The 19999-nt window shown below is 40.0% G+C and overlaps 1 protein-coding gene across 1 annotated transcript in view; it reads left to right on the top strand.

Annotated features, from left to right (window-relative positions):
- The window catches only part of LOC311137329 (protein kinase C-binding protein NELL2a-like), a 130539-nt gene that overhangs the window by 25871 nt on the left and 84669 nt on the right, over window positions 1–19999 (top strand). Inside the window, exons 6-9 of the mRNA XM_084171769.1 lie at window positions 4003–4075; window positions 4281–4363; window positions 5692–5820; window positions 14148–14250. Of these exons, the coding sequence (XP_084027895.1) occupies window positions 4003–4075; window positions 4281–4363; window positions 5692–5820; window positions 14148–14250 (388 nt within the window). The remainder of the gene's footprint in view (window positions 1–4002; window positions 4076–4280; window positions 4364–5691; window positions 5821–14147; window positions 14251–19999) is intronic.

Here is a 19999-nt window from a genome sequence, read left to right as displayed (position 1 = left end):
TCATACTTATAACCAATGTTTATTCAATCCATCATCCTAATAGTAAAAACGATATCCCATTGTTCACGTAACGAAACCAAATTATCGTTTTAGAATTCACCACTTATTTTCATACACCACTGGTGTTACCCAACCTATACAATAAAGTAATAACCATTAGAATTTATAAAAGCACTGCCTTCCAGTCAAGTATTTAGACCTCTACTTGAAATCTTACAGCTCAATCTAACTCGCTGGACTGTCTCTATTTTTTCCCCACTAACCAGAGCCATAAATTATTCTCCTTTGTCCTCAACTCAATTTTCACAGCTCTATCGCCATTTCAGTTCGCTATTCAATTTCTTTAACTGTTCTCTCTGATTCGTCCCTAATTAATAACGGGGGAGGCGCGGGGACCTGCCCTAATCATCTTCCTTCTTAGGAAATAATGTCATTCGTACTTGTAACATATTTTCATAGACCTATCTAGAATACTTCTAAAGCTATCTAATTCAACTTTTAATACAAGTAAAAACTCTCTCTCCCTACACCCATTCCCTATTGAATAAGTTAGTCTTTCTATTTAACCCCAACCACGCTACAAATCTTCCATTCAACATCAACAAACCAAATACTCAGTAGTATCCGGTTACCATTCATACCAGCCGTTGAATTCACTCATACACACAGATTTCACCTTATGCCATTGAAATGCCCAACAAAACATAATAGTTCAATGGAACCCTCTATTGGCTCTCTACTATTTATACATTACTTCTATATCCACATTAGTTATGGTCCGATTACCCATTAAACCTTATCACATAACCTTATCACATAATCAAACAATGGCACAACCTTAAACTCATATGGGGCGGCAGGTAGCCCAGTAACCAAGAGCACCGTGTCAGCAACCGAGAGGTCGCCGGTTCCAATCCCCGAGCCGACCAGGCGAAAAATCTGCCGATGTGCCCCCGAGCAAGGCACCCAACCCCAATTGCTCCTGCAAGTCGCTCTGGACAAGAGCGTCTGCTAAATGACCAAAAATGCAAATGTAAATATTCTCTACTTTCTCACCCATGACGTACGTCTACGTTTGGGTGAGAAAGTTCATACGTATATATCGTTAGAAATGTATAGGTACCTCTCAAATAATCGCTTCGTGGTGTTTTTAGCCAATTCTTAATCGACACAAATCACTTCTTCAAACATTTTACCCGTGGAACCAAAAAATAGACTGTCATTTCCCAGACATTGCCCTTTCCCTTAGCTTTGCAGCCGCGATGGTTATGACCTGTTTTGTTACAGTATTTACACGGGGCCTTACACTCTCTAGCAAAATTCTCTAGTCTTTCCTGACTCTCCAAAAGCCATACTCTTGCTGTGTCTAGCCCCTCCCCTCGCCTCGCTGTTTCTTCAAATCCGTTTCACAGTTTAGCCTCTAATTTCTCCACATCGAGATGCCCAATAAATCCATACCTCTTCTCCCAAATTGATCCATAAAACATATTTCTTCGATTCCCTTAACATAATGCTATGTCTTTCATCCCCCGTTAATTCTCGGACCTCTTTAGAATATTTATTTCCCATGGTCTAAAAATAAGAAATCCCCCCCGTTTAGTAATAATTCAATCCAGAATTATTTTCCTGGGACTTATTATTTGGTGCGACTCTTGAGCCAATGTTTATGATCTGCTTTTGTAATTAACCATTTAAATTATCCAACCTGTAACCCAGAGTTTTTTTAAAACACCAGTTTCATGAAACGGATGAGACAACCATTTTTTTTCTCACGCAACCTATTTTAGTCCCTTCCTTGAAACAATTATCACGTATTTCGATGGATCATTAGGTCTCACACTTATACAACCTTATACGATATTTCACTAACACTATCCGTAAATAGACAGAGTTAGAGCAAATCCCCAGTTGTTTATAACTCTTGATTTGTTTAATGTATCTATCTTACACGATGATAATTATCTCCCTTCCTGTTTATATTGTAAACACTGTACCCCGTACAATCTCAATATTAACTAGTTTATTTTGGTAATGGCCATTCACCTTGAGTCATTTCAGACCCCCTTCCTCCCTTTTAATTATCTTATGAGATTTTGGTAACTATTCTCTGCCCTCCACAATAATTACTATTCTCATACAAGTTCAAATAATTACACCAAATCCATGAATAAAAATTACTGACCTTCTCTTTGCAGTTCGGATTTAAATGCTTTTTCAAACCTCGTTAACGTCTTTATCGTTCATAAGATTCATCACCGGCCTGTTTATAACCTTAACGTCGAAGGCCAGGTCTATTCTATACGGATGCTATCATCCGCCCGTGCACGGTTTTTGGTGTCCTCAGAACGATAAAGATGTATTTTGAGATCCGGCTCGAAGGACCATTTGTCACGAGAATTTCTATCTCTAATTAATCAAACTTAATGCTCTGAATAATTCCCAGAGGGTGTAAATTCTCTGGTTTAATCATGAATTAAACAAAGGTCCGCAACCAGCAAGAATGATCTGTATTTTTAATCATGGAGAGCTCTGCCGCAAAAAATACATACACAGCCTTTATACCCCCTGACACACAAAGGCACTTTGCTCCGCCCACCTTTAAACAGCTTCTCAGTCCCCTTCACCCTGGAATGCTTTCTCAGCAGTTTCTAATTCCTCCCCCTCTGTTAGTGGGTTGACACTACATTATAACTCTAACACCGTTCACACATTTATACTGTATTTGGGGTGAAATCCTTTAGTCATTATTCTTAAAATACAAATTAATCTATCATATACCATGACGTGTATGAAAGAGAAGTCCATAAGATGACATATTCACAATTGATGACCAATTTAGTTGCATTTAGATCTTCATCTTTCATTAAAAGAGACTGTGTATGGTTTACCGCTATAGTCTACATCTGGAAAGTAGCTAGTTAACATAGTAATCATACACTCAATAACATTTCACACTAAATGCACACATTCATCAGTGATACATACATGCATTATCTTCCCTAGTCTAATGGTTTTTCTGCTTTCCACTGAGTCAGAGTCTAAATTACTGGGAGATGGAAACATGTTTAACAAAACATGACTCATGCCTGCTTCCATCTCGCATGATGTTGCCATGAGGAATCAGCAGATTTGAATTTATGGCCAGTAAATTGAAGTGGCAAGACAATTTTAAAAAACTATTTCTCATAAGTTGCGTGGCTCCACTTCTGTAGCTCAATTGGTAGAGCATGGCGCTTGTAACGCCAGGGTAGTGGGTTCAATCCCCGGGACCACCCATACGTAAAAATGTATGCGCACATGACTGTAAGTCGCTTTGGATAAAAGCATCTGCTAAATGGAATATTATATTATTATTATTACATGCACTCAAGGAATGAGATGGGCCAGGTTTCCATGGTTACTGAGTGTCTGGATGTGTGCTTCGACCACAGGATGATAGGCTATAAAATTAAGATACCTATGAATCAAATTGAATGTGTACCTCATAGTTATGCTTATCAAAGAGAATCAGGAGAAAACAGAAATTGCTATTACATTCATGACTCCCAGATTATTGGTTCACTTTACATCCCATTTCAGTCCAATCATCTCAACGGACATCAGGCTGTACCAGTCCAGAGAACACATTAACTCAGAATAAACTTGTCAGACTCCCTTCCTGCTATCGAAACATACATTTCCAGTAATAGTCATCTTCACTAAGTATTTCATACATTTGTTTACTTATAACACAGTATTTATTGGGGTTTGTGCATGATTTGAGGTGTGTGTGCGTGTGTGCGTGCTTGCTAAGCATTTTAGACCATCTCTCTTATCTCTTTTCTACCTATTGCACATGTAGTTGTCCTAGCTTCTCTTTATATAACACTGCACTGTGATGACGGCTATCCTTTCGTTTAGGGGTGCTATCTGTGATCAAATAGGACACATTTAGTCTGAAGAGACAGTACGCTCTGTGCTGGCTGTAACTAAGCCTGTGTTTTTTTCTGTGTGTGTCTGCAGGGTGTAATGCAGGACGTTCAGATACTAGTCATGCCTCAGGGATTCATCTCTCAGTGCCCAGATCTCAACCGGAGTGAGTCCACACCATAGGAGGTTGCTGAGGGGATCATAATAATGGCCGCAACGGAGCAAATGGAATGGTATCAAACACCTGGAAACCATGTGTTTGATGTATTTGATACCATTCCACTGCTTATTGGTGCAGTCATATTATGTTATTCACCTGTAACATAAAGTTATGTATAAACATGTTGTCTCTGTGGTCTGTTCTTTTCTAGCTTGCCCAACCTGCAATGACTTCCACGGACTGGTGCAGAAGATCATGGAACTGCAGGATATCTTAGCCAAAACATCCAGCAAGGTAGTGTAATGTATCCTGGTCATAAACCTTTGTTGTCAATGCTGATAGCTCAGGCTATTCATTTCTGTTTCACAAGTTCAGCAAGTTTAATTCACCATCGAAGGGCATCTATGGTCTACCTATATGAATCTACTTTGATAATGTCATACAATGTAGATCTCCTTTAGTGCATGGTTGACTGTAGCAAGGCTTGTAATAGAATGTGTTTCATGTGTATATACTGTAGATCAGTGGTCACCAACCTTTTGAGTCAAAATGCAAGCTGAGATCTACTGCTCAGATGTTTTTTTTTACATGACTTAAAAACATAAGCCTATGGAACATTAACCAATTAAAAACAGTTCTGTAGCAATGAAGTTTGTGCAGTAAGCTATAGGCCCAATACATTATCACTGCATATTGGCTATGCTTGAATTGCCTTGCCAATGTTGTTCTTCTCAGACCATTTTGAAATTATATTTACAAAATGTATGTATATGATCACACTGGGAATAGATCATTTGTTGTAGTGAGCATAATAATTAATCCCCCCTCCCCAAAAAAATGACAAGCCGCTAATAATAACAACGCAAGCTTATCGGAACACTTTGCTATACTCATTCATTGTAGCTGTTGATAGTGCTGAATAACAATTTAAACATGAATGAACTCATAAAAACAGCTGCTGTGTTCATTGAGTCTCTCTAGTCATGGTTTTACGTTTTGAAATCTCACAGTATCAACTTTGCTGTGCGTTCAAGGTTTATTTTTACAGTCTATGGCTCAAGGAAACTGTGCAGACACAGTGATCTGAGCTATCTGATTGGCCAGCGGTAGGCCTATAGGTGCACTTGATTTTCTCTGGGCCTGCCGGGTAGGCGGAGTTCTACCTTCAATAATATAATAATATAATATGGGTTAAAATGGGAACGCTTTCCTTTCCCGGCGCTAGGGCTGCTGAATCAAGTGCACCTCCCGCCAACAGGGCGAAACAAATAAACATAGGAACGCAAGGCTTTATCGTTGGGTAGGCGGAGTTCTACCTTCAATAATATAATAATATAATATGGGTTAAAATGGGAACGCTTTCCTTTCCCGGCGCTAGGGCTGCTGAATCAAGTGCACCTCCCGCCAACAGGGCGAAACAAATAAACATAGGAACGCAAGGCTTTATCGTTGGGTTTTTTACAGAAATGTTTGGTGATCGACTAGGAATGCCTTGGAGATCAACCAGTTGATCATGATCGACCGGTTGGTACCGCTGATATAGATGGATGATATGCACCGATCTGAGACCCTCTCCCTCCCTCCCCCCTCCCTTCCTTTGTATCTGGGCCTGGCATGGCCAGCTGTCCAGAGCGGAGGAGATGATGAATGGTCTGTATGGATGCTATTGTGAGAGGACCTGCAGCATCAAGGGGGTCATCTACAGAGAGGACGAGTCATTGACAGATGGCTGCAGGAATTGCACATGCACGGTGGGCTATATTAGTGTGTGTGTGTGTGTGTGTGTGTGTGTGTGTGTGTGTGTGTGTATGTATGTATGTATGTACACTGAGTGTACAAAATATTATGAACACCTGCTTTTTTCTTTTCTTGTCTTTTTTTTTGGGGGGGGGGGGGTGGTAGATCAGCTTAATATTGCAGATAGATTGTAACTTCCATCAATGTAATTGTCTGCATCACTTCCAATCCCCCATGTTTTTATATATATATATATATATATATATATATATATACATACATACATACATACATACATACATACATACATACATACATACATACATACATACATACATACATACATACATATTCACACCCACATACACACCCACATACATATCCTTAAAAATATATATATTCCCCTTTATTACTTTCCAACCCCGCCACCCTTTCCCCACTTGGAGTAAACTAGTGAACAACAACGCCTAGGCCTCTACTTCCAGCCCATACCCACTATTTACATTTTATGGACACAGTCAATTTTACAATAATTACATTTTGTTTGTTCTTTCTCCTGAACTTCTTCTACTCTCAACCTCTCCGATCATTTTCATGATGTCCATCCGGTTTGCTTCTATATGCCATATCTTTTTAACTGTGCTCCTTCACAAAAGCTCCCAACCTACAACCCATACACTTATTATGGACACAGCGTGCCTACATTATTAGTTATCTTGTTGTTGTTAGTTGTTATTAGTCCCATCCTTCAATTCCATTCAACACCTCCCATCTATCTTTTAACACCATCCATATAGGATTTATATTTGCCATATATATTTCAACTGTACTGTGATGTCTTACAAAAGTTCTGAACCTTTCTATTCTCATTGTTTCTACAGATTGTGAATTGAAAATAAACATTTTTGCTAATAGTATTATTATGTTATTGATCGATTGACTATGACTTTTCAGAGCACCCAGTAGTGCTATCTGCAGGGTTAGCTCCAGGTAAATATTGCAATCCTTTAGCCATTCCTGGACCTGTGTCCAAAAACAAGCTACAAATGGACAGTACCAAAACAAATGATCTTTCCAAGACATAGACTGACCAGGTGAATCCAGGTGAAAGCTTGGATTATTGATGTCACTTTTTAAAGTCCACTTCAATCAGTGTAGATGAAGGGGAGGAGACCTGTTAAAGAAGGATTTTTAAGCCTTTAGACAATTGAGACATGGATTGTGTATGTGTGCTGTTCAGAGAGTGAATGGGCAAGTCAAAAGATTTAAGTGCCTTGGAACGGGGTACGTTAGTAGTTTTTCACGCTCAACAGTTTCCCGTGTGTATCAAGAATGGTCCACCAACCAAAGGACATCAAGCTAACTTGACACATCTGTGGGAAGCATTAGCGTCAACATGGGTCAATATCCCTGTGGAACGCTTTTGACACGTTTTAAAGTCATGGCCCAACGAATTGAGGCTGTTCGGAGGGCAAAAGGGGCGGGGTGCAACTCAATATTAGGAAGGTGTTAATGTTTTATACACTCAGTGTGTGTGTGTGCATGCGTTTGGTTTTACTATCCTTGTGGGCAACAGAAGTCCTCAAGGAAAATCTGTACAAGTAGGGACATTTCACCGGTCCCCACAAGGAAAAAGGCAATTTTAGGGTTTGGAGTTAAGGTTAGGGTTAGGGAAAATAGGATTTTGAATGGGAATCTATTTTTTGGTCCCCACAAGGATAGTAAAACAAACGTGTGTGTGTGTGTGATTCAATGACCCCATTGTAGACTCTGCTTATGTTTTTGTCTTCAGTTAATCAAGTGTTGGTGGGAGGGGGGGCAGTACTCCATTGTTGATGGCTTATGTTCTCATTACTTCATTGGGTTGAGAGGAGTGTTGCCCTAGCTATCTAAAGAAAACAGGACGGAAAACACTGAAGAAGGATAGAAAACATACACAGTAACTAGGATTAAACAGATAGAGCAACAAGACTCAGCCATGCTGGACAGACCCTCTCAAGGGTCTACTTTCTTCTTCACCAAGTATGAATAATTATTAAAGGGAGCGTAAATACTTATGAGAGTGCTGGGGTCATTTACCACATCAACAGAGATTTCACCCCCTGTCACTCTCCCAGCGATAGGACATGAATTTCTCTCTATGCCACTGAACTCCTCAAATTAGTCAATGGGGTGGATCTGTGAGATAAACTATGAGGAGATCACATATTTCTCAGTACATTACATTGGTATAATGTGAGTAAATCACATCTCTCACTACATTGCACCTAATTACTCTCGACAGATGATAATTATCTTTTGCAATTCGTTCCGCCCCGTTCGTTTAATGAATCGTCGGTGCTCATCGACGTGTCACGTCCCTGATGCAGACTGCAATTACGCCATTAGATAGACGTGTTCGTTACCTTATGTGTGGCAATTAGCCGCGACCTTTCAAACTCAAAGGTCACGGCATTAAGATGTTATCAATTATGGTAGATCAGTCACATACAGTGGTTCTTCCTTTAAAAGTTGCATCATACTGCAGCACAGCAGCCATTGTTGCCATTAATGCTAGTTTGACCACAAGAGGGCGTCTTTGATAAGCTAAGTTATTGAAATGACATGGAGCTGTAGGCCTGAGAGTCCTGTTTACTGTAGCTGTTTTAGCCTAACTTACTTATTGGCATAAAGGCATACTTCAATATACAGTATATCGATCAATCATTCATTCATATGTGCATGTCATCATACAGCATACAAGTCATCCATGTCTTTAAATACAGTCAAGCATTTTAGTTATAAAACGAAATAACAAAGGGAGCCTTGAATAATTAAACAATGAATAAACTGCAACACGTCGGCTAAAGCGATTGAATTCACGAATGCATTTGACTGTTTTTAATGTTGGCTGTACTAGAGACTTTAAAACCTTTTTTTGTTAGAACAGACTATATGGGATTGATTATAATTTCTTTACAAATTATTATTGTATTTGTTGTGCTGTTTATACTGTTAGAAATGTAGCTGAATTAAATTGATTAATATTATTTAATTAGGTGTTTTATTTATTACGTTTACTTGTGGAATGTTACCGAATAGATAACAACAATAGAAAGAATAATCTGGTGGCATTGGTAGAGAGTCAGGAAGAGAATGGAGTGAAAGTGCACTGTACAGTAAGTACGCAACAACGCTGTGGGCCAGGTGTAAATGGTTTAGCAGCCTTTCCAATAAATTGGAATACAAAAGAAGCCATCCACCCTTGATGGGCTATCAGCAGGACAATAGACTCTTGCCGAGTTTAGGGACTTTAAATGTATTAATGGTTGTTTGCAAGGCATTTCACTTCATCCATCTCTTTGCATAGCCCACCATATGCACTGTTTTCTAACCACATCTGGATGGATCCATAACGAATTACTATGGGAATAAATATCACTGAATGACAGAAATATTGGAATAAAGTAGGCTAATGCAATTGAAGTCAACAAATTGTTACTTACTGAAACACCCAAAGTCATCCAATTGTTATAATGATTTTTGAAGCAATAGCCTACCAGCGTGTGGTCAACAATTTCAGCACTGTTTCACACTGCTTTGAGACAAGCATGGTGACTGGTCTTGATAAATCAATCAGATTTTTATTTTCACTGAATCTCCGTTTGGGTATTGGTTAGCCTATAATTAGTGTGTGGAAATGTTAGGATTATTTTGCTCTTCACTCGCAGTCGCTTAGTAGCCTAGGTCTACTCCCGACCGGTCACATGATATGCCTAAAATACTTATATCCACTAGGCTAATAAATAATCACTTATATCATGTTTTTTCAAGTTATCCCTTTGGAGCACATGCAAAAGCGATTTGGAGTTGTTGAATGGGAGTGACAAAATGTATTACAGTTGAATTTGAATGAAAATATGTATATATATATACAGTGGGGAGAACAAGTATTTGATACACTGCCGATTTTGCAGGTTTTCCTACTTACAAAGCATGTAGAGGTCTGTAACTTTTATCATAGGTACACTTCAACTGTGAGAGACGGAAATCCAGAAAATCCAGAAAATCACATTGTATGATTTTTAAGTAATTAATTAGCATTTTATTGCATGACATAAGTATTTCATACATCAGAAAAGCAGAACTTAATATTTGGTACAGAAACCTTTGTTTGCAATTACAGAGATCATACGTTTCCTGTAGGTCTTGACCAGGTTTGCACACACTGCAGCAGAGATTTTGGCCCACTCCTCCATACAGACCTTCTCCAGATCCTTCAGGTTTTGGGGCTGTCGCTGGGCAATATGGACTTTCAGCTCCCTCCAAAGATTTTCTATTGGGTTCAGGTCTGGAGACTGGCTAGGCCACTCCAGGACCTTGAGATGCTTCTTACGGAGCCACTCCTTAGTTGCCCTGGCTGTGTGTTTCGGGTCGTTGTCATGCTGGAAGACCCAGCCACGACCCATCTTCAATGCTCTTACTGAGGGAAGGAGGTTGTTGGCCAAGATCTCGCGATACATGGCCCCATCCATCCTCCCCTCAATACGGTGCAGTCGTCCTGTCCCCTTTGCAGAAAAGCATCCCCAAAGAATGATGTTTCCACCTCCATGCTTCATGGTTTGGATGGTGTTCTTGGGGTTGTACTCATCCTTCTTCTTCCTCCAAACACGGCGAGTGGAGTTTAGTCCAAAAAGCTCTATTTTTGTCTCATCAGACCACATGACCTTCTCCCATTCCTCCTTTGGATCATCCAAATCGTCATTGGCAAACTTCAGACGGGCCTGGACATGCGCTGGCTTGAGCAGGGGGACCTTGCGTGCATTGCAGGATTTTAATCCATGACGGCGTAGTGTGTTACTAATGGTTTTCTTTGAGACTGTGGTCCCAGCTCTCTTCAGGTCATTGACCAAGTCCTGCCGTGTAGTTCTGTGCTGATCCCTCATCTTCCTCATGATCATTGATGCCCCACGAGGTGAGATCTTGCATGGAGCCCCAGACCGAGGGTGATTTGACCGTCATCTTGAACTTCTTCCATTTTCTAATAATTGCGCCAACAGTTGTTGCCTTCTCACCAAGCTGCTTGCCTATTGTCCTGTAGCCCATCCCAGCCTTGTGCAGATCTACTATTTTATCCCTGATGTCCTTACACAGCTCTCTGGTCTTGGCCATTGTGGAGAGGTTGTAGTCTGTTTGATTGAGTGTGTGGACAGGTGCAGTTAATACAGGTAATGAGTGGAGAACAGGAGGGCTTCTTAAAGAAAAACTAACAGGTCTGTGAGAGCCGGAATTCTTACTGGTTGGTAGGTGATCAAATACTTATGTCATGCAATAAAATGCAAATTAATTACTTAAAAATCATACAATGTGATTTTCTGGATTTTTGTTTTAGATTCTGTCTCTCACAGTTGAAGTGTACCTATGACAAAAAATTACAGACCTCTACATGCTTTGTAAGTAGGAAAACCTGCAAAATCGGCAGTGTATCAAATACTTGTTCTCCCCACTGTATATATATATTTTCGTCATTTAGCAGACGCTCTTATCCAGAGTGCATACATTATAATATTAGGGCTGTCAAATGATTAAAATTTTAAATCAAATTAATCAGAATTTTCAGTGGATTAATCATGATTAATCACTATTTGCAATTACACCTGAATCCTAACCATTTTTTTTCTGAAATGCATACCAAAAGATAAATAACAGGACACAGATACATAATTTTCATATTATGTCTGTTTATTAACACAGCCAAATAATGGTGTTTTAAATCAAGCTGAAACATACTACACACCATAATATTTGTCTTTGGCTGTGGCTCTTGACGGTGGCTTATAGAATGAGTCTTGAGACGCCACTTGCAAAACATCAAGGAAACCTGAGTCTTCTACAATGCTAATGGGTCTACAATCCTTTGCAATCCATTTTGCTATTGTGTTGGTCAAATTATCTGAGGTTGATTTTGTTAATTGCCTGCAAACATTCAGCGTGGTCTGGCGCAAACCACTTGCTGAATCTGACGGCCCAGCAAACGCATGTTTGGCGTTGACATGGTACTTCAACCTTGAACAGCTCCGGTGAAATTGAAACTCCTTCTTACAAATCTTGCAAATAACCTTGTACTTGTTAACTGTACCATCATCATTCTTTTTATATTTGAATCCGTCAATAGGCCCACTTTGCTCACCTTGCTCCATCTCGCCTCTAGCTCCCAACCACTTTCCTGACCTGAATAATTTGTCACACTGCGCATGCGTGAAATGCGTTAAAAAAATTGACGTAATTAACAGCAAACAACTAATTAACGTCGTTAACGCGCTATTTTTGACAGCCCTATATAATATATATATATTTTTTTTTTTCAAACTGAACGATGAGGATGAAGCAAAAGAAAAAGAGTGATTGAATTTAGAACAATAGTGTAAGAATTGCTCTTCCTCTGTCCCACACGCACACTCAAAACAAAATACACTTTTTATTTGTTTCTACTTTGTCATTAGAAGCTGTAACTGGACCATAGCTTATTACTTACTAAAACTGTTGTTACACTGTAAGGTTTTTATTCTAAGATAAATGAAAATGGTTTGTTATATTCCATTATATTGTTAAAATATATGTGTTGACTGAATATACGTAAGTGATGTCTGCTCAATAAAAAACAAGTTGATGGCGAAGCCATAAAACATCCACTACTAAGCACAGATAAAAAAAAAAAAAGGTTTTCTAAAACTTTTGACCGGTAGTGTATCTGTTCTTAATTCATGGCATGGTTTCTTTTTAGCCAAATGTTGAATAGACATGCAGACAAATGTAATTAATGCAGGAAAATAGGAATAATAGCCTACTGTCTGTAGTCATAAAAACAGTTAGGCCAAATAAATTGATATTATTTTGTTGGGTAACGGATTGGCTCTCGGAATTAAGAGGCACCTTCTATCTTCAATATAATCATTCATTCAGAAGGTTAACCCATAGGTCTTAGGCCCGCAGTAAATTAAATTAGATTACCAGGTTCCTTTTTCATTAGGTTATAATAATCCATGCATTCGGGGAATGTTATAAAGTCCAAAAGTTATGGGTGCAGTTAGAAATGTGGCTGTCAGAAGTAGGGGGGGGGGGGGGAGCAGGTGGGGATGGGCAGGTGTGATGTAGTTGTCGTTTGTATGTGTATGTTTTGTATTGTCTAAAAATATAAAATAAAATTGTACAAAAAAATGTAATAAGGAAAAATGACAAGTTGCAACACGCATCTGATTATTCATTATGAATAGGATTTATTTAGTTTACATTCTTCATTGTAACCACAATGTCACAAATAATTTCACACACAACATGAGTAGATCAACTTGGTCAAAACATTTCTTTATTAAAGACTATCAGAAAGAATGTTGGTACTTATAAAAAAAAAAATCAAAAGCCACGAATGAGTGAGTCTCTCAGCTTTATGCTGACAAATATAGCTTTATGCTGCGAAATAGCCTACTAAATAGGCCAAGCCTAAACAAATATATTAAATTGTCTAAATAAACGAGTACATTTCATAAATAAATGAAGTATCTCAGGTCTGGAAAATAATGGGCAACCTTTTTCTCCTCCCTATCCTCGCTGGACTCTCTTTCATTCAGTTTCTTCTTCACATCAGCAAAGAAGGACTCTGTGTTTCAGAAACGTACTTTATATAGAGGGGCTATCACTCTTTCACACTGTGGTAAATAAAGCCAGTTTGTTGTTTTATAATTATTTCTGTCTGTTTTTAGAGGGAGAGAAACCAAAAGCCCACCGTGCCTATTTGTCGAAAATCGTCAGTCCACATGTGAAGTGAAGACTGTAAGTCGCTCTGGATAAGAGCGTCTGCTAAATGACTCAAATGTAAATGTAAATGTAAGTGTAATTGCGCCATTGTATTTACCCAAGTTCTCTCTCAACTCCGGGACCACCTGGCAGCTGTTTTATTTGTTGTTGCCTGATGCAGGACTCTAGTGCCAGAAAAGAGAGACTCTTGGACTGAAACGTTCACACCTGCATTAATTTACAAAAATATAATCAATTTGTGCCACTGTTCAGGCTACCGATAGATCAGCGTTCTAACTCTCCTTTGTGCCGCCATCTACCACAAATGGTCACGGCATAAGCTCAGCTTTTAATTGAAGAACCACTGTACATGTTCCTTTGCGCAAAGTTTAATTATCTGAGAGGAATGGGGTGAGTTACAGAGGTAGAGATACAAGCATCACATACTTATTCAATTCTTAAGACTGAATACTCCCCTGACTTCTCCTATAGAGACTCTATGGGAAGGTGTGTTTAATTATGTTGCCTGTCAGTTTGAGTGACTTCCTGTCTTTTCTCTCTCCTACAGAATGGCACGGTGCAGTGTGAGACTATCTCCTGCCCTCCCCCTCAGTGCCCAGCGGGCACCGCGCCTGCCTATGTGAAGGGTGCCTGCTGCATGGAGTGCCAACGTGAGTGAAGTGTTTTAACATACACACGCACAGATGGACACGTCTGCACACATACACACATACACACTCCTCTTCTCACACACTCCACACAGAAACACACCAGAGACACACACAGGGCTGCCTGACAACTGACCACAGCTCTGCGTTGCTAAGCTGCTCCCCAACACGCCTCCTGAGATACTCCATCCTTTTTCATATACACTACCGTTCAGAAGTTTGGGGTCACTTAGAAATGCCCTTGTTTTTGAAAGAAAACATTTTTTTTGTCCATTAAAATAACATCAAATTGATCAGAAATAGAGTGTAGACATTGTTAATGTTGTAAATGGCTATTGTAGCTGGAAACGGCAGATTTTTAATGGAATATCTACGTAGGCGTACAGAGGCCCATTATCAGCAACCATCAGTCCTGTGTTCCAATGGCACGTTGTGTTTGATAATCCAAGTTTATCATTTTAAAAGGCTAATTGATCATTAGAAAACCCTTTTGCAATTATGTTAGCACAGCTGAAAACTGTTGTGCTGATTTTAAAGAACCAATAAAACTGGCCTTCTTGAGACTAGTTGAGTATCTGGAGCATCAGCAATTGTGGGTTCGATTACAGAATCAAAATGGCCAGAAACAAAGAACTTTCCTCTGAAACTCGTCAGTCTATTCTTGTTCTGAGAAATGTAGGCTATTCCATGCGAGAAATTGCCAAGAAACTGAAGATCTCGTACAACGCTGTGTACTACTCCCTTCATAGCACTTCGCAAACTGGCTCTAACCAGAATAGAAAAAGGAGTGGGAGGCCCCATTGCACAACTGAGCAAGAGGACAAATACATTAGAGTGTCTAGTTTGAGAAACAGGTGCCTCACAGGTCCTCAACTGGCAGCTTCATTAAATAGTACCAGCAAAACACCAGTCTCAGCGACCCCGGGATGCTGACCTTCTAGGTAGAGTTGCAAAGAAAAAGCCATATCTCAGACTGGCAAATAAAAAGAAAATATTAAGATGGGCAAAAGAACACAGCCACTGGACAGAGGAAGATTGGAAAAAAGTGTTATGGACAGACAAATCGAAGTTTGAGGAGTTCGGTTCACAAAGAAGAACATTTGAGACGCAGACCAAATGAAAAGATGCTAGAGGAGTGCTTGATGCCATCTGTCAAGCATGGTGGAGGCAATGTGTTGGTCTGGGGGTGCTTTGGTGGTGGTAAAGTCAGAGATTTGTACAGGGTAAAAGGGATCTTGAAGAAGGAAGGCTATCAATCCATTTTGCAACGCCATGCCATACCCTGTGGACGGTGCTTGATTGGAGCCAATTTACTCCTACAACAGGACAATGACCCAAAGCACAGCTCCAAACTATGCAATAACTATTTAGGGAAGAAGATTACCTCAACAAATTGACAACTAGAATGGCAAAGGTCTGCAGTGCTGTAATTGCTGCAAATGAAGGATTATTTGACGAAAGCAAAGTTTGAAGGACATAATTATTATTTCTATTAGAAATCATTATTTGTAACCTTGTCAATGACTACATTTGCTATGCATTTTGCTATATTTCCTATTCAAACTAATTTCATGTATGTTTTCATGGAAAACAAGGACATTTCTAAGTGACCCCAAACTTTTAAACGGTAGTGTACATGGACCAATCAATTATTCAACAGCCAGCTTCTCAACACAGGTGGCCAAATTGACACAAATGGGAACGAGAAATCAGGGGTCGCAGGATGTGAGATTAACTAGTTCCTGTTTACACTAGACAGGATGATGCTATGAGCCGGGGAGCTCATCCAATGACTTTCAGGGAGTTTTCTTTCTAATAAAACATTTAAAACATTTAATCTGAAAAAAAATTGAATTATGAAATGGATGCTGTTGGAGTAGCATTGTGTCTGGCTGAGTGGACTATGAAACATTAAGATAAATGTCTGTGTGTTTTATTTTATCAATAGCCGTTTGCTATATACACTAAAACTTGTAGTGTATTTGAGGTTTAAAAATGCTTCTGAAGTTTGTAATTTCCACTTGATTTTCAATGACAAAAAATGTATCAACCCCCTAAAAAATGTCCATTAATTATAATCCACATAATAATTCACATTTCCTGTTACTGCAGGATTATTTTCCTGCTGTAGCAAACTGGCTCAAATTAAGATCCTATATCTGTACATGCTGTATGTCACATATTCAAACGTTCCCTCAACTTTATGTTTGCTCTCAATAAGACATGGCTCTTGTTTTTGCCTCTTGTGTGGCAGCCTATACCGTGTGTATATGTGTATATATATGTGTATATATAGACCGAGTGGCGCAGTGGTCTAAGGCACTGCATCGCAGTGCGAGCTGTGCCACTAGAGATCCTGGTTCGAGTCCAGGCTCTGTCGCAGCCGGCCGCGACTGGGAGATCCATGGGCGGCGCACAATTGGTCCAGCGTCGTCCAACGTAGGGGAGGGTTTGGCCGGCAGGGATGTGGGTTTGTTTCCCACGGGGGGCCAGTATGAAAAACAAAACAAAAAAGCATTCACTATCTCTAAGTCGCTCTGGATAAGAGCGTCTGCTAAATGACTAAAATGTAAATGTAATATATATACATATATATATATATATATATATATATATATATATATATATATATACATACAGTGGGGAGAACAAATATTTGATACACTGCCGATTTTGCAGGTTTTCCTACTTACAAAGCATGTAGAGGTCTGTAATTTTCATCATAGGTACACTTCAACTGTGAGAGACGGAATCTAAAACAAAAATCCAGAAAATCACATTGTATGATTTTTAAGTAATTAATTTGCATTTTATTGCATGACATAAGTATTTGATCACCTACCAACCAGTAAGAATTCCGGGTCTCACAGACCTGTTAGTTTTTCTTTAAGAAGCCCTCCTGTTCTCCACTCATTACCTGTATTATCTGCACCTGTTTGAACTTGTTACCTGTATAAAAGACACCTTTCCACACACTCAATCAAACAGACTCCAACCTCTCCACAATGGCCAAGACCAGAGAGCTGTGTAAGGACATCAGGGATAAAATTGAAGACCTGCACAAGGCTGGGATGGGCTACAGGACAATAGGCAAGCAGCTTGGTGAGAAGGCAACAACTGTTGGCGCAATTATTAGAAAATGGAAGAAATTCAAGATGACGGTCAATCACACTCGGTCTGGGGCTCCATGCAAGATCTCACCTCGTGGGGCATCAATGATCATGAGGAAGGTGAGGGATCAGCCCAGAACTACACGGCAGGACTTGGTCAATGACCTGAAGAGAGCTGGGACCACAGTCTCAAAGAAAACCATTAGTAACACACTACGCCATCATTGATTTAAAATCCTGCAGCGCACGCAAGGTCCCCCTGCTCAAGCCAGCGCATGTCCAGGCCTGTCTGAAGTTTGCCAATTACCATCTGGATGATCCAGAGGAGGAATGGGAGAAGGTCCTGTGGTCTGATGAGACAAAAATAGAGCTTTTTGGTCTAAACTCCACTCGCCGTGTTTGGAGGAAGAAGAAGGATGAGTACAACCCCAAGAACACCATCCCAACCATGAAGCATGGAGGTGGAAACATAATTCTTTGGGGATGCTTTTCTGCAAAGGGGACAGGACGACTGCACCGTATTGAGGGGAGGATGGATGGGGCCATGTATCGTGAGATCTTGGCCAACAACCTCCTTCCCTCAGTAAGAGCATTGAAGATGGGTCGTGGCTGGGTCTTCCAGCATGACAACGAACCGAAACACACAGCCAGGGCAACTAAGGAGTGGCTCCGTAAGAAGCATCTCAAGGTCCTGGAGTGGCCTAGCCAGTCTCCAGACCTGAACCCAATAGAACATCTTTGGAGGGAGCTGAAAGTCTGTATTGCCCAGCGACAGCCCCGAAACCTGAAGGATCTGGAGAAGGTCTGTATGGAGGAATGGGCCAAAATTCCTGCTGCAGTGTGTGCAAACCTGGTCAAGACCTACAGGAAACGTATGATCTCTGTAACTGCAAACAAAGGTTTATGTACCAAATATTAAGTTCTGCTTTTCTGATGTATGAAATACTTTTGTCATGCAATAAAATGCAAATTAATTACTTAAAAATCATACAATGTGATTTTCTGGATTTTTGTTTTAGATTCCATCTCTCACAGTTGAAGTGTACCTATGATAAAAATTACAGACCTCTACATGCTTTGTAAGTAGGAAAACTTGCAAAATCGGCAGTGTATCAAATACTTGTTCTCCCCACTGTATATATATATATATATACAGTACCAGTCAAAAGTTTGGACGCACCTACTCATTCCAGGGTTTTTCTTTATTTTCTACATTGTAGAATAATAGTGAAGACATCAAAACTATGAAATAACACATATGGAATCATGTAGTAACCAAAAAAGTGTTAAACAAATCAAAATATATTTTATATTTGAGATTCTTCAAATAGCCAACCTTTGCATTTATGACAGCTTTGCACACTCTTGGCATTCTCTCAACCAGCTTCACCTGGACTGCTTTTCCAACAGTCTTGAAGGAGTTCCCACATATGCTGAGCACTTGTTGGCTGCTTTTCCTTCACTCTGCCGGTCGACCCATCCCAAAACATCTAAATTGGGTTAAGGTCGGGGGATTGTGCAGGCCAGGTCATCTGATGCAGCACTCCATCATTCTCCATCTTGGTAAAATAGCCCTTACTCAGCCTGGAGGTGTGTTGGTTCATTGTCCTGTTGAAAAACAAATGATAGTCCCACTAAGCCCAAACGAGATGGGATGGCGTATTGCTGCAGAATGCTGTGGTAGCCATGCTGGTTAAGTGTGCCTTGAATTCTAAATAAATCACAGACTGTGTCACCAGCAAAGCACCCCCACACCATAACACCTTCTCCTCCATGTTTTACGGTGGGAACTACACATGTGGAGATCATCCGTTCACTCACACAGCATCTCACAAAGACACAGTGGTTGGAACCAAAAATCTCACATTTGGACTCCAGACTAAAGGACACATTTCCACCGGTCTAATGTCCATTGCTCGTGTTTCTTGGCCCAAGCAGGTCTCTTCTTCATATTGGTGTCCTTTAGTAGTGGTTTCTTTGCAGCAATTTGATCATGAAGGCCTGATTCACACAGTCCTCTCTGAACAGTTGATGTTGAGATGTGCATGTTACTGGTAACTCTAATGAACTTATCCTCTGCAGCAGAGGTAACTCTGGGTCTTCCATTTCTGTGGCGGTCCTTATGAGAGCCAGTTTCATCATAGCGCTTTATGGTTTTTGCGACTGCACTTGAAGAAACTTTCAAAGTTCTTGAAATGTTCCTTATTGACTGACCTTCATGTCTTAAAGTAATGATGGACTGTCGTTTCTCTTTGCTTATTTGAGCTGTTCTTGCCATAATATGGACTTGGTCTTTTACCAAATAGGGCTATCTTCTGTATACCACCCCTGCCTTGTCACAACACAACTGATTGGCTCAAATGCATTAAGAAGGAAAGAAATTCCACCAATTAACTTTTAAGAAGGCACACCTGTTAATTGAAATATATTCTAGGTGACTACCTTATGAAGCTGGTATTGGCTGTGTAAGGGCTATTTGACCAAGATGGAGAATGATGGAGTGCTGCATCAGATGACCTGGCCTCCACAATCCCCCGACCTCAACCCAATTGAGATTTTTTGAGATGAGTCAGACGGCAGAGTGAAGGAAAAGCAGCCAACAAGTGCTCAGCATTTGCGGGAACTCCTTCAAGACTGTTAGA

The sequence above is a fragment of the Coregonus lavaretus genome, assembly GCF_964263955.1.
Source record: "Coregonus lavaretus genome assembly, chromosome: 11".
In the NCBI taxonomy this organism is placed as follows: Eukaryota; Metazoa; Chordata; class Actinopteri; order Salmoniformes; family Salmonidae; genus Coregonus; species Coregonus lavaretus.
Note: the sequence above shows the minus strand (reverse complement) of the source record. Positions and strands in the feature narration are given on the sequence as shown.